The sequence below is a fragment of the Microcaecilia unicolor genome, chromosome 1, assembly GCF_901765095.1.
Source record: "Microcaecilia unicolor chromosome 1, aMicUni1.1, whole genome shotgun sequence".
NCBI lineage: Eukaryota > Metazoa > Chordata > Amphibia > Gymnophiona > Siphonopidae > Microcaecilia > Microcaecilia unicolor.
In genome coordinates this window covers 382726323-382742024 of record NC_044031.1, presented here as the reverse complement: position 1 = coordinate 382742024, position 15702 = coordinate 382726323, and the positions used below count along the sequence as shown (strand labels likewise).

At 42.9% G+C, this 15702-nt stretch overlaps 1 protein-coding gene across 2 annotated transcripts in view; it reads left to right on the top strand.

Moving 5' to 3' along the window:
- Positions 1 to 15702, top strand: part of ACO2 (aconitase 2) — a 175711-nt gene that overhangs the window by 145784 nt on the left and 14225 nt on the right. For both annotated transcript variants that reach the window (XM_030210349.1, XM_030210356.1), the window contains exons 13-14: positions 5289 to 5411; positions 13300 to 13455. In XM_030210349.1, coding sequence (XP_030066209.1) covers positions 5289 to 5411; positions 13300 to 13455 — 279 coding nt within the window. The remainder of the gene's footprint in view (positions 1 to 5288; positions 5412 to 13299; positions 13456 to 15702) is intronic.

Genomic DNA, 15702 nt, shown 5'->3' with positions numbered 1-15702 from the left:
CTGAAAGAGACAAGACACAAAGCACAACTAGACAGGCAAGACAGGGTAGGAGCTAGGCAACAAGAATAACAGAAGCAAGATAATAAACAAGGCAGGGACAGGATTCAGGATTCTCGAACAGGCTTGGCTGGGACAGGATTCAGGATTCTCAAACAGGCTTGGCTGGAACAGGATTCAGGATTCTCAAACAGAATTCAGGGTTCTCGTACAGGCTTGGCTGGATCAGGAATCAGGATTCTCAAACGGGCTTGGCTGGAACAGGATTCAGGAACGGGCTAGGCTTGACTGAAACAGGATTCTGGAACGGGCTTGGCTGGAACAGGATTCTGGAATGGGCTAGGCTAGGCTTGGCTGGAACAGGCTTCTGGAAGGGGCTTGGCTTGGCTGGAACAGGATTCTGGAAGGGGCTTGGCTTGGCTGGAACAGGATACTGAAAGGGACTTGGTTTGGCTGGAACAGGATACTGAAAGGGACTTGGCTTAGCAGGGAACTGGGACAGAACTAGCTCAAACATAGAGCAGGAGCAGAACGTGGCGCAAACACACAACAGGAATAGAATTTGGCAGAAATAGAGCTCAAGAGCCAGGAAGCAAACATAGCAGGCAAAGGATTAAGCAGACTAAGGGAAGACAAAGAAAGAAAGAAAGAAAGAAAGAAAGAAAGAAAGAAGCAATGTGCTTACCAGCACCCACAGCTGAAAAGGGAAAGGCCAGGCAGACTGAGAGGCAGCAGACACAGGTGCATAGCAGTGAAGTAATCAGGGACAATGCTGGCTTCTACAGACTCTCAGAATTAACAGACAAGAACTACACACAGGAAACAGAACAGGGAAAACAAGAACAGAGCTTGGCTAAACACAGAGATTGGCTTAAACACAGAGCTTAACTATAGCAAGAGTCAAAAGCAGGGCTAGACTAAAAGCAGGAGCCAAGGGTAGAGTCAAACAGATACAGACACCAAGTGCAGGGTGTGGCTCTAGAGCCAGGCTTTCAGGATCAAGGTACAAAAGCAAACACACAGAAACAAAGCAAAGCATTGAGACACAAGACTCAAAGAAACACAGAACAGACCTTCAGGAGCAAGATTCTCAGGAACAAAGCCAAGCAGGGAAATGATCTAAACAGGTAACACAAGATTAAGAGACCTACTACTACTACTTATCATTTCTATAGCGCTACTAGACGCAGCACTGTACACTTGAACATGAAGAGACAGTCCCTGCTCAACAGAGCTTACAATCTCATTAGGACAGACAAACAGGACAAACAAGAGATAAGGGAATATTAAAGTGAGGATGATAAAATAAGGGTTCTGAACAAGTGAACAAGAGTTAGGCGTTAAAAGCAGCATCAAAAAGGTGAGCTTTTAGCTTGGATTTGAAGATGGCCAGAGATGGAGCTTGACGTACCGGCTCAGGAAGTCTATTCCAGGCATAAGGTGCAGCAAGATAAAAGGAACGGAGTCTGGAGTTAGCAGTGGAGGAGAAGGGTGCAGATAAGAGAGATTTACCCAGTGAACGGAGTTCCCGGGGAGGAATGTAGGGAGGGATAAGAGTGGAGAGGTACTGAGGAGCTGCAGAGTGAATGCACTTATAGGTCAATAAGAGGAGTTTGAACTGTATGCGGATAGGAAGCTAGTGAAGTGACTTGAGGAGAGGGCTAATATGAGCATAACGACACTGGCGGAATATTAGTCGTGCAGCAGACGTTTGAACAGATTGAAGAGGAGAGAGATGGCTAAGTGGGAGACCTGTGAGAAGCAAGTTGCAATAGTTTAAGCGAGAGGTGATAAGAGTGTGGATGAGGGTTCTGGTAGTGTGCTGAGAAAGGAAAGGGCGAATTTTGGTGATATTATACAGAAAGAAACGACAGGTTTTAGCAGTCTGTTGAATATGTGCAGAAAAGGAGAGGGAGGAGTCGAAAATGACCCCAAGGTTACCAGCTGATGAGACAGGAAGGATGAGAGTGTTATCCACAGAAATAGAGAAATGGGGAGGAGGAGAGGTTGGTTTAGGGGGAAAGATGAGAAGCTCAGTCTTGGTCATGTTTAGTTTCAGATGGCGCTGAGACATCCAGGCAGCAATGTCAGACAGGCAGGCTGATACTTTGGCCTGGATTTCGGCTGAGATTTCTGGTGTGGAGAGGTAGATCTGGGAGTCATCAGCGTAAAGATGATACTGAAAACCATGGGATGAGATCAGAGTACCAAGGGAAGAAGTATAGATGGAGAAAAGAAGAGGTCCCAGGACAGATCCCTGAGGTACACCAACTGACAGTGGGATAGAAGTAGAAGAGGATCCACTAGAGTAAACACTAAAGGTACACTGGGAGAGATAAGAAGAAAACCAGGAAAGAACAGAGCCCTGAAATCCAAGTGAGGACAGCTTATCAAGGAGTAGGCTGTGATCAAAAGTGTCAAAAGCAACAGATAGATCGAGAAGGATGAGGATAGAATAGAGACCTTTGGATCTGGCCAGGAACAGATCATTGGAGACTCTAGCAAAGGCAACGTAGGAAAGCTCCCTGGGTCCTTATAAAGGAGTAGGTTGATGATGTCACAAGTAGGAAATGAAGCAGAAGCAGGGAGACCAAAGTGAGGCTTGGCGTCAGGGACACCAAAGCGAGGCTTGGCTAACAGGAAGAACAATAACAGGAAATGAAGCAGACTGGAGAGGTCACAGAGCAAGATACAGAGAAACAGTAGGTCTGAACATAAGGGCAAGGCCACAACCGTGACATATCGCAGGCGGTGTTCACAGCGATAGTCGAGCAGTGGGACACACTAGCGCTGGATCTGATGGAGACATGAGCAAATGCCAAGGTGCCTAGATTTTTCAGCAGAGGCCGGGAGCTCGGCTCAAAAGGGCTCGATGGCCTGCTTCAGCCATTGCAGTAGGAGGACCTTCTTTACATCTTTCCCCTTGGCTGCTGATAAGGAGGGTCCATCATCGGATCCTCAGACATCTGGGGCAAGTGATTTTAGTGGCTCTGGGTTGGCCCTGATGGTCGTGGTATGCAAATCTGATCTGCCTACTTGCGGACGAGCCATCTCGCCTGCCTCTGGTTCCGGACCTGCTTTGACAGGGTCCTGTTCACAACCCACAAGTCTTTGAATTCATCTTCTGTGATTAAAGGAAAGAAAAGTATCAGGTAACATGTAATTTTACCATAAATAAAATAAAATAAACTCAGGGATTTCTCATCATCATTGAGAAATCAAACTCTTCAACCTACAAAAAAAAATTGTTTGCAGGAGCTCTTTTAGACACTGATGAAGCCAAAGCTTCCCCTTTCCTTAAGAGGGAATAAAACGCCTTCATTGTATTGTAACAATTCAGCAATGTTCTTCAGTCCAAGCCAGAACTTGCTTACAGGTGGTTGGTCATATGAGAAGCATTTCATCCTGATAGAGTAGATGGAGAGACAAGCTGTAAATCACTAATCACAGAAGAGACGATGAATCTCCTAAAGGGGAATCAGTCAAGGAGAACATAGATGAGGATGGGGTAGGTCAACCCCCAGAACTCATTGAGACACCAGAGACAGAAGATGACTCATGAGAGGGTGAAAAGCCCTCTGCCACTTCTTTAAACAATCACAACATGCTTGTTCATAGGATCTGTAACAATAAAGTGGTAGAACATTTAGGTTTATTTTATCTTTCTTTGACTTAAACGTAAAAGTAGTACCTTCAACTATTCCTTTTCAACCAATTAACAGAGTACTGCAGTGCTCCACTGTGGCTCTGAAGGGGTATGGACATGACTTGATTTTTTTGAATTGGTGCATAGCTGGAATAAAGCAAAAAAGTGAATATGATCTGTTTAAGCTCTGAAGGGCTCATAGTTCAGCCAAAAGAAATTGTAGTCTAAGGGATGTGACTCTACCTCTAGAAGTTCTGAAAGTGTGGTCTGTGGAGAGAAACTAGCCAGCTTAGGTGTGAAATAGCCCAGTCTGGGAACACTTAAGGTGCATGCAGCAGGAAGTGTGAGGAGCTTAACAGGAAATCACATGGTATAAAGCACCCCAGAGAAGGGATTTGAAATCTGAGGCAATTTATTGAACTTTCTAAGCAGAGTGAAAGTAGTTATTAGGACAGTTTTCAAAGGAATTTGCCCAGGTAACTTAACAGTTAACTGGTTAAATTCCTGAAGCTGAAAACTTCATTTAATATTCACACAGGTACATTATTCAACAAAATTATGTACAATTCCTACAGATAATCTTCACCAGTTTATCTCTCCATGTTCCCTTACCCCAGTCTCCCTAGCTCGTTTACCCTTCCATGCTCAATCCCTCTCACAGATCCCCTTAACTCCTGTATACCCTGCTCCCATATCCCCAAATTCTATAAATGGAGGCCAAAGTTAGGCATGCAATTGGTTTGTTGTTAGAGAATAGGGTCAGTTATGTGCGTGACTTGATTTGCTAATTGGCACTAAATTGCACTTAGTGATAAGTACCAATAATTGGCTTTATCAAGCAGTTATGGGCAATAATTTATATTTTCCCACATAACTGACTTAAACTCCTATTCCAGTGGTTCCCAAATCCGGTCCTGAAGGCACCCCAGCCAGTTGGGTTTTCAGGATATCCACAATGAATATTCATGAGAGAGATTTTTATGCACTGCCTCAACTGTATGCAAATCTATCTCATGAATATTCATTGTGGATATCCTGAAAATTCGACTTACGGAATTGCCACTTAGCACCCAAATGTTTAGTGCCTAACTTTAGCCGACCTTTTTTGAATTTACTCCATATTGTCTACCCCCTTCCCCCACTTATTCTCTCTCCGCACTCATCCTTTTACTACCTCTTCTTACAAAACCTTTACCAACTGTCTCCCAGATGTTTCTCCCAGCTCATCTTCCCTTCTCATTTATCCCCTTATTGCCAATCTCTTGTGCTGGTCTGTTCCCCAGTGCTGTCTTTCCAGCCCCTCCTAATGCTGCAAGCATCATTGCCAGTCAGGTGCATATCTGTTGAGTCTCTTTCTTCACTCTGAAAATGTGAGCCACACCTGTACCTGAAGTTCTTTGCTGTTCTCAAAGTCTTTCAAGAACAGCATGGGCTTTGGTACAGTGTGGATCACATACTACCGGAGCCATCTGGTGCGGAAAGAGGACAGCACCTGATCATTTTGAGTCGCAGCTCCACATCTAGTTGTGTAGAATTCCCATAGAAGTGCAGATGGAGTTGTGGTATCCTTCAATAGTTTCCAAGATGAACCCATAATGCTTGATCAGTACAGCATCTCACTGCCCTTTTGTTTACTGTCTTTCAGATCGTCACTGCGCTGGCTATTGCAGGCACCCTAAAGTTTAACCCTGAGACAGATCACCTCATTGGAGCCGATGGGAAGAAGTTTAAACTGGACGCTCCTGATGCAGATGAACTGCCAAGACTGGTAAATGTTTTTTCCTGATGCTAAGCTGCTTCTGCCAGCTAAAATGAGGAAAGAGAAGGGGGGTGGGGGTAGTGAGGGAGAGAGGATTCAGGAAGTGGGGGAGAGGGAGAGAGATGCTGGCTGGACCCGGGGGGTGGGGGAGAGAGAAAGACTGTGGACAGACCTTCAGGGTGCAAATCCTAGGTGCCGGGTCGTATTTTATAGGTGCAATGGCGACTTGGCTGCCCAGGGTTTGTCGAGTATTGTTCTAAGGGCTCCTTTTACAAAGCCTTTTTAGCGATTAGCGGTGCACCAAATGCTATGGACTTTGTCGCATTCAGTGTGCATTAATCACTACCTTGGCTTTGTAAAAGGAGCCCTGACTTTGTATATTATAAACCCAGATCCCTATAACCATTTATAGAAACATATGGAATAACACATACACTTTAACTATATTTATTGAAAACAATGTATATTCTGTCTAAATCAGTCTAGAGGCTATCCAACATAAATTACAGTATATCACAACCATAATAAAATAGACCACAACTAACAAAACAAATATGTTAAAGATCTGCACAAATGTTTGCTACAAGTTCTGTCACTTAATTGGTAGCTAAAACTGTTTATAATCTAACATTTAGAGGCCAATGCAGTAAACTCATCCCCGCCAGCAGGGGTAAACAGGTGCTGCAGTTCTGGAGGGGCCACAAGCTTCTGGCCCCCCTTGGTTACGCCACAGATTCCCAGGTACTCACCCCCTCTGTAATAGCAGTGTTTTAATCTCTCAAAGACACCAGAATATCTTAAGAGTCCAGTTTGCTTTTGTGAACATTCTTCCAAGGGCAGAAAGAGAGAATTCTTAAGATAAGAGCTTTCAGACATAAATCTTTTCCTTTATTTTTTTCTGAGTTTTGCTTTCTACAATACTGGTTCATGCAATGGTCTACATTTTTGATGTACCTTGTCTTCTCCTGACAGTGCCAGTTGTGTATGCAGCTCACTACACTGGACATAGGGGGAGTAGCCTGATGGTTAGTGCAGTGGGCTGAGATTCTGGGGAACTGAGTTAGATTCCCATTGCAGCTCCTTGACTCTGGTCAAGTCACTTAACCTTCCATTGCCCCTGGTACCCCCCCCCCCCCCCCTCACACACATACACACACCTTAGATTGTGAGCCCACTAGGAACAGAAAAAGTACCTGCATATAATACGGGCAATGCTGCATATGTCTGGTAGCGCTGTGTAGGCAGTGCTGCATATATCTAGTAATGCTATAGAAATGATAAGTAATAATAGTCCTGCATTCATACAGTTCAGTTGTCACTTATTCTCCTGAGCTGCTCTCATTCTCCTGCTCCAGTTATTTCCTTTGCATTTTTCATGGCTTTCATGGACTTAAAAGAGTTTAGCCTCATGACTACAGCTAGTTTTGCCAACTTCTCAGGCTTAGCTCATTTAGGCCTATTAACTGAGCTTAACTTCTTAGGTTCCACTGAATGTCTTCTTAGCATAGTTTCAGCTTTTATTCATCCAGGTTTAACCGTTTGGGCTCAGCCAAACTTGGCAGCCTGTACTCAGCCATGCCTGGTGGCCCAGACTCAGCTGAGCTTATCACCTTGAATTTACCAACCTTAGCCTCACATGCTAGGTCCACCTTATAGGCATATGCTAAGCAGGGTTTGTGGGGTGCATAGAACTCAGTCTTGCAGTTTCAGTGGAGCCTATCCTCTTTGCTTCTCTGTAAAATGCAGTTGGCAGAGTGCTAGGGTAATACACGCCTTGAGTGAATTCCTTCAAGAGGCAGTACATTACTCCTAATAAAGAAAGAAAGAAAGCTTGCTGGGAAAGCTATACCACATGGCTGGATATGGCTCCTGTTCCAGGGAGCTAACATAGCTATTCAGATTGTTTGGCTTCCCAGCTCACCAACGTTATCTCGCTTTTACAAAAACCCAGTTCATTTGGGTTCTTTAGCTGGGTTATATTTTGCAGCTCTGTAAATTCCCACTCTATTCTGTCTTTGAGCACATGGGCTCACCTGATCTTAAATCCACTACCTCATTGGATCTTAACATTTTGGTCCCATTTAACTTGTCTTTTAAGATTAAGCTGCGTTTCTCCTCTCAACCTCCTTTTGTACTCTCTGGGCTTTTGTCCTCTGTTCTCAACTCCCCGTGTCAAGTGGCTTAGCCTAACGTTTTCAACTACATGTCTTCTAGTACTAGCTGAATTGCATTCTTTTCTCTTTGACTACCTATAGCCCTATTGTGTTTTCTTTTTGGGAAAGCAGTTGGGATTTCTGGTGTTTATAGGTCACATTACTGTCACTTTTGGTAGGTAGCTGCCTTTTTGCTCTAGAGTTTTTATTTTTCATTCGGCCGTACCTAGGTTGATTGAGTCAACTTTTGCCCGCAAGGCTTTAGCAAAATCTTTCCTCAATGGCGTTTCTCCTCATAGAAGATGCGGTACCTTGAGTAGAAGTTCCTAATACATCTGGCCTCTATAATCTCACATTTAGGTGAGCACTGCAGTTTCGTAATATAGCTCTCTTCGGCACATTTTCTAGTTCTGTTCTGGAAGTTTTCATCATAAGTACATAAGTAATGCCATACTGGGAAAAGACCAAGGGTCCATCGAGCCCAGCATCCTGTCCACGACAGCGGCCAATCCAGGCCAAGGGCACCTGGCAAGCTTCCCAAACGTACAAACATTCTATACATGTTATTCCTGGAATTTTGGATTTTTCCAAGTCCGTTTAGTAGCGGTTTATGGACTTGTCCTTTAGGAAACCGTCCAACCCCTTTTTAAACTCTGCTAAGCTAACCGCCTTCACCACTTTCTCCGGCAACGAATTCCAGAGTTTAATTACACGTTGGGTGAAGAAAAATTTTCTCCGATTTGTTTTAAATTTACTACACTGTAGTTTCATCGCATGCCCCCTAGTCCTAGTATTTTTGGAAAGCGTGAACAGACGCTTCACATCCACCTGTTCCACTCCACTCATTATTTTATATACCTCTATCATGTCTCCCCTCAGCCGTCTCTTCTCCAAGCTGTATAGCCCCTAGCCTCCTTAGTCTTTCTTCATAGGGAAGTCGTCCCATCCCCGCTATCATTTTAGTCGCCCTTCGCTGCACCTTTTCCAATTCTACTATATCTTTCTTGAGATGCGGCGACCAGAATTGAACACAATACTCAAGGTGCGGTCGCACCATCGAGCGATACAACGGCATTATAACATCCTCACACCTGTTTTCCATACCTTTCCTAATAATACCCAACATTCTATTCGCTTTCTTAGCTGCAGCAGCACACTGAGCAGAAGGTTTCAGTGTGTTATCGACGACGACACCCAGATCCCTTTCTTGGTCCGTAACTCCTAACGTGGAACCTTGCATGACGTAGCTATAATTCGGGTTCTTTTTTCCCACATGCATCACCTTGCACTTGCTCACATTAAACATCATCTGCCATTTAGCCGCCCAGTCTCCCAGTCTCGTAAGGTCCTCTTGTAATTTTTCACAATCCTGTCGCGATTTAACGACTTTGAATAACTTTGTGTCATCAGCAAATTTAATTACCTCGCTAGTTACTCCCATCTCTAAATCATTTATAAATATATTAAAAAGCAGCGGTCCTAGCACGGACCCCTGAGGAACCCCACTAACTATCATAATTAGGCCATAGCTTCTACTTGGTAGAGCTCTAATTTAGCACACTCCAATAGCTGCTGCTGATGTGGTTCAATTGTATAGTGTTTCATTGCAATTTTTTTCTGCCAGCATGGTATGCAGCGTTTTCGTTATATGGTTGGTTCTGTTTGCAGACTGTTCTATGCCTTGGTCGTAGTCCCTCTAGACCAGCTGAGAACCTGCCCATACTGATCTGGCCTTTTGCATTTTTGGTTGTTATCTCCATGGGGAATTTGTTTCTGTGTACTTCCTGGGGGGGGGGGGGGGGGGGAGCCTTTTGGATGGAAGTGTTTCTTTTTGTTACAGAAAAACAAACAAACCACTAAGTGACTAGAGAGAACTCTTTTTGTGTAGAGTAGACAAGAAACCAAAGAGCATTTTACAGCTCATTTTCAGCAGCGGGTTCTCTATGACCACTCTTGCTGTTGAGGCATCTACTTTCTTTGTAGTTTAGCGTTCCTGTACATTGTGTGGGGTTAAGGGAGATTTGTTGGTTCTTATTCTATTTGTTAGTTCTTTCTGCTTTTTGTGTTCATACTGACTCTGGGAGGGACTGCACAACTAACTTAGGCCCCACCAGAATTCTGTAGTTCTCAGTCTCCTCCCACCTGCTGAAAGGAGTGCATAACCCATCCATCTAGGCCGGTCTGGAGGGTGTAAAGGAATTCAAATTAGCAGTAAGGTCTAATTTCTCCTTCTGCACTCAACGATTGCACAGAATGTTATGCGCAAACATCACACTAACCCTTGTGCTGAAGTATGTAGACTTTGTTGCATCAGCTCCTTTGATTCAACTGTTATACACCTGACAATTTATTCAAATAAGTCACCATCCAGCAAAAAGCCCAAGGCGATGTATATAGTATAATAAATTAAATAACATAAAATACTAGTAACAAAAGCTTTAAAAATAGGCTAAACAGCATAAAATTCAAACAAAAATAAATAGGATAATGTGTTAGTCTCCAGTTATAACATGTTTGTGCAGCGCTGCGTATGCCTTGTAGCGCTATAGAAATGCTAAATAGTAGTAGTTATAATATGCACACTGAATTAGATGTCTAGAGCAGTCCAGTTTTCATTTTACACCTCTGTAATTTACCATCAACTTCTGGTTTCAAATGGAAAAGATTCTCTCTGGTGTAATAGGAGGTAGAGCTGTACCAAATAGCATATTTTATTATTCGGCCGAATATACATAATAGGTATTGAGCTTTAATATAACAAATAATAATAGAAGCAATATGAAATTAGAGATGAAGTGTTTATTTTAGTAGGATTTAGCACAGTAGACCCCTGGATTATTCGTATTCAAATTTAAAACACTATTTGCCCAAATACGAATAGTGTATTCAGGTTAATATTCGGGGCTGAATCGAATATTAATATTTGGTGCAGTCCTAATAGGAGGCACCAAAACACATATACATGTTTACCAACTATTTTAATGTACTACATTTTTCATCTTTCCCTACCGTAAGGGTCAGCAAGCTCAAAGCAAGTTAAGTTGCATACAAGCAGCCTTTAGATCATTCAAAATTTCTGCCAAAGTTAGTATCTTTCACCTTAATAAATTCACCAGTTTTCTATTTCAAATCACATTCACACCCTGGAGCAAAGGCTCTTCATATTCTAGATTGCAAAAGAGCCCTCATGTGTTTGAACAGTTTTCCAAGTCTGGTCCTGGAGTACCCCTTGCTGGTCAGGTTTTCAGGATATCCACATTGTGGATATCCTGAAAACCTGACTGGCAAGGGATACTACAGGACTGGATTTGGGAAACACTGGTTTAGAAGGCCACTAAAGATGTATACAGCTCTTCATATGCTGTTACCCAAGTCCTCTGAGTTTTTACTATTGCCAAAAAGATGAGATCTAATTGGCTAGGGAACTGAACTTTATGTTCAAGCTGGTTAATCTATCCAAAACAGTCAAAACACATCAAATCAGAGCTAAATTAGTGTCAATAATTAATTTAAAATACATTTCTGTAGAGGAAACCTACAGTGCTGTCAAATGTTCTTTGTTTCCTACATTCCCTTTTACTATTACCTGGATCATGCATTTAGAAGAGACAGTGCAGAAGGACAGTGTTCAGAAACCTACAGTACTACATGTCATCAACTAACACAGAAATTTCAAATGATCTGGGTTGCTCAAAACTAAGATAATGGTGATGTCTACTTGATGAAAGTCTGCTCTGCAAAAACTTTCCAAAACACCCTATTGCAACACTCAGCTTAGGACAACTGCTTGTATGACTGATTCACCCTGCTTATTAATGGAGAAAGCAAAGTTATTTACCTGTTAACAGGTGTTCTTCGCATAAATCAGTTGCAACTCCTTCCTCCCTGAGAGTTGATGCTAATCTACATACTGATGTACCTATCTATGCAGGATGTACACTGGAAGGGTCTATCAGATCAAAGACATGAAGATGTTGCCCTCCTGAGATTCTTCTATGTAGAAGAGATTAACTTCATGCCACTGCTTTGCAAGTTAATCTACACATTCAGATCCTGTCAGTGTCTGAACAAATTCCTAAGGCAATGATAAGTTTAGTTTATCTGTTTTGCAAGGTCCGTTTTGAGGTTTAAAATCCAACTCTATTTTCCCAGTTTCATTTCTATATATATTAAAATCCAGGTTGCCTTCTGTCTTTTAATGCCTCTGTGCTAACCCTGATATCCACTCAGGGTTAAGTCCATGGACACGTGGATGATCCTGACAAGCACTGCTTGGTCATCATCTGTACATGTGCCCCTCCTGCTAACCTCCAATAGACCAACTGGGTTCCCAGTTTGTCACTGGTCAAGTTTTTAGGAGTATTGCGTCCCCCAGGAAACCCAAGTATTGCACAGTTCCTAGAAATTACACCTATGATCAAAACACAGAAATTACTAGGGATCACTGACAATTAGACACTGGGCTAACAAAGTAAAACAGTTTATTAGAGAAAAGATTTACAGTGAACTGTGAAAGTTATAATTTACAAACAATTAACAGAGAAAATGAGCAAGTATTGAACTTTACTAGCCAGTTCTGAGGAAGCTCTGGTGACAGTCTGTATCATAGAGCTGGACAGGGTCCTGACATAGGTCTGGCTGATGCTGGTTCTCAGTCCAGTGAGATTTCTGTTCATTTCAGAGCTAGGTATCTCAAAACTGCTTCTGCAGCACCAAGATCCGATTCTCAGCACACTGAGAATCTGAAAAAGCACACATAATTTTGTAATATTATAGCTACCTGGCGAAGCTGAGTTTAATCCCTTCAGTCCTGGCTGACACAAAGAGCCATCTCCTAGCTGTCAGGAGTTGTCAAGTACTTCAGAGGTCAGGTGGCCTTTTGTATGGTTATAGTTAAAGAGTTCGCAAAAGGGAAAGAGAGCTGAGGGAAAATAAAACTCCCAGGGCAAAACAAGGAATCAACTTGCACATAAAATTCTCTTAAAACAAAAAGCAAAAGTCATATGGCCTTTTGCTACCAGAAACCAGATGGTTCTGCCCATTGACATTTGATTTGTTTATTGTTTTTTCCATTTTATTTAAAGCTAGTTGATAGTCTAGGGAATCCCACTTGTAAGGATTGCTATCCCAGTTGTCCTAGGAATAAGCAAAGTTTTAGAGGACAGCAGAATATCAGTCCACACAAACCCTCCCATCTCCCCAAGGACTTGGTGGTCCTTGTCATCTACTGAACTGAGGTGGGAACTCCTATGTTTGCTTGATTTAGGGCAATCTACTGGTACCACTCTAAAGAAGCACCCCCGTCCTTGCTTTCAAGTTTCCAGGGGACCCTTAGCCATTCAATTCCAAAGGAGGATCCCTCCCTTCACCCTCTAGTAGTCTTGGTTATGGTAACGAAAATCTTAAATCCAACCCTGGTGCTTACTTACACTAGAGCACTCTAGAACAACCTACAATCAACCTACAACTTTGTAACACTGTTCCAGCCTTGGGCTCTAACAGATGTTACCTACTTGTGAAGCGTGTAATCCTACTTTCCTTGAAAAACAGCTGTTACAGGTGAGCAAGATAATGCAGTACATTAGCTATCAAGATCACCTTAGGTGGTGGTGCAGATGGGTGAAGAGAAAAATGAAGGGTAGAATTCCAAGACAGCTCACTTCCAGTACACAAGCTGTTCAGACACATTACATGGCTAACTATTCTATCATTATAATGCCACATCATCTGTCTTTTCCCCCCAGGACTTTGACCCTGGCCAGGACACGTATCAGGATCCTCCTAAGGATGGCAGCGGGCAACGGGTAGATGTCAGTCCTACCAGTCAACGGTTGCAGCTGTTGGAGCCCTTTGATAAGTGGGATGGAAAGGACCTGGAAGACTTGCAGATTCTCATAAAGGTACGCTGAGATGGTCTTTTCTCTAGGATAAAGAAAAATTACAGAGACGGGGATGTTCAATTTTCTTATTTTGGACCTTAGAAATGACAGGTCATCAAATTGTCCTACAGGACAATTAAGGATGGCAGGCATGGGAAGTAGCATCACCTATTCCACTCACACACAATCATTTTTCCTTTGAGGACTTTCCAGCTGGTAAAAGGAATTTAGCGTACAGTGCTTCTTTTATCAGCTGCTGGTCTCCTTCTGAAATCGGAATAGTGCAAGGCCCTGCAATCTTGGGAAACCCACACCATTTGGTTTTCAGAGGGAAACAGGCAGTGGAGGAGGCATCAGCAGCAGGTCAGACATTCTGTTCACTGATGAATTCTGCTGATCTGAGGTGATCATGCAGGAGCAAGAGAGTAAGACTGTGTATTGGCAGCTTTGACCTGTCTCCATCTTTTCTCTGCAGGTGGTGCAAGTATACAACATACCTGTGATTTCCCCTCAATACAGTAATAGAAACCCTCCACTGTACATGCCTTTGAGCAGAAAATAAATATGAACTTTATTTCCATGTTCTCCATAACTGGGCGACTGCTGCACTAGAGAACTGTTTTCTTGTATAAGAACATAGAACATGATGATAAACACCATATAAGCCATCTGCTAACTTTATAATTCCCTACTTTCATTCCATACTCTTCTGTGCTGTCCCAGGCTTTCTTTAATTCTGACACTGTCCTTTTTTCTGCCAACCACTAGGAGGCTGTTTTATGTGTGCACCATTTTTCTAAAAAGAACTATTTTCTGAGATTTCTCCTGAGTCTAGTGTCTCCTTTCTAGGGGGCCTCTGTCCTGTACGTTTATTCACTGGAGATACTTAAGTGTTTCCTAGCATATTTCCCAGCTTTCCTCAAAAGGTATATGTGTTTACATTTTTAAATCTGTCCTCATATGCTTTATAATGAAGACCTTACTGGGTCTGTGCTGTGTGGCCAGATCTTTGACAGCCTCCAGCAGAATTAAAAAGATGAAAAGATTTATCTTAAAGGTGGAAGAAGCTATTGTTGGTGGTTGGCTGTGAGAGTGAAGCCACTTCCCCTTGCTGCTAGCCACCTAAGAAGAGAATGGCAGGAGGGCAAAGAAGCTTAAAGCTAGATTCCACTCCTGCATAAGATAATGTAATGGGGCACTAGCAACCTTACACATTTTTTTCTGACTTTAGTAAACATCTGAAATTGTTCAAAGCTGTTTGCATATGTCATTAAGGGCCCTTTTATTAAAGCTTAGCACACACTGTTCTAAGAAGCTCATTATATACCTATGGCCTTGTTAGAATATAGAGTGCACTAATTTTGTTATCACGTGCTAAGCTTTAGTAAAAGGGCCCCTAACTGAATAGAACGGTTTTTAAAGGTCCAAGTACCCAAATTATGGCACCTTTCTTTTTCTTGTGTCTTTGGGGAAAAGAAAAGCCATGGCATTAATTTTTTTCTTTTGGGAAGACATATAAAAGCAGTACTTTCAATTTGCTTATGGGAAGATATATTGTAAAGGGGGGGGGGGGGGTCCGCTTCCTCCTCTTGGGTGGAGCCAGCAAGCTGCGGGGCTCCCAGGGTTCCAGGACAGAATGCTGCTGATACTGGGACTCAGGGCCAAAGTATTTTATTATCAAGGCAATTTCATACCAAAAATCATAATATATTCTTCAAAACAAAAGGTACAGCCCTCTTAATATAGTCTTCAAAAGAAAAAGGTACAGTCATCATAAGATAATCTTCAAAAGGAAAAAAAAGGTACAGTCCAGGTCCCAAAATCCCTCAGCAAACGCTCAGCTCCTCAAGACCTCAGGTCTTCTATTAGGGCATTAGCTTTCCCTTCCCCCTCCTTCAGAAGGGTTTAGTAAGAGTTCAGCACACTTCCAAAATAGCACAACAGTTCAGAACAAATCTTCATGGCCAGTTTTTGCACATCAAACCAATACCACAAATCACCTGCCTTTTCACAGCACAGGGGGAACCCTGTAAGGAGCAGGGTCGGCAGTTTCTCCCACCTCTCAGCACCACGCCCGGCGTGGCCTCCTCCACTGCCTTCAAGTGCTGGGCAGGGCAACCTTTGAATTCTCCCACTCCCTGGTAGCTGGTTCCTCTCCCTTAGGCAGCTCTAATGGCAGGCTACGTCCTTCCTCCACATACTCCATGGAATATCTCTCTCCATCGTCTCCCCTCTCTCCTGGTGACTGAGAGCCTCCAGGAAATCTGC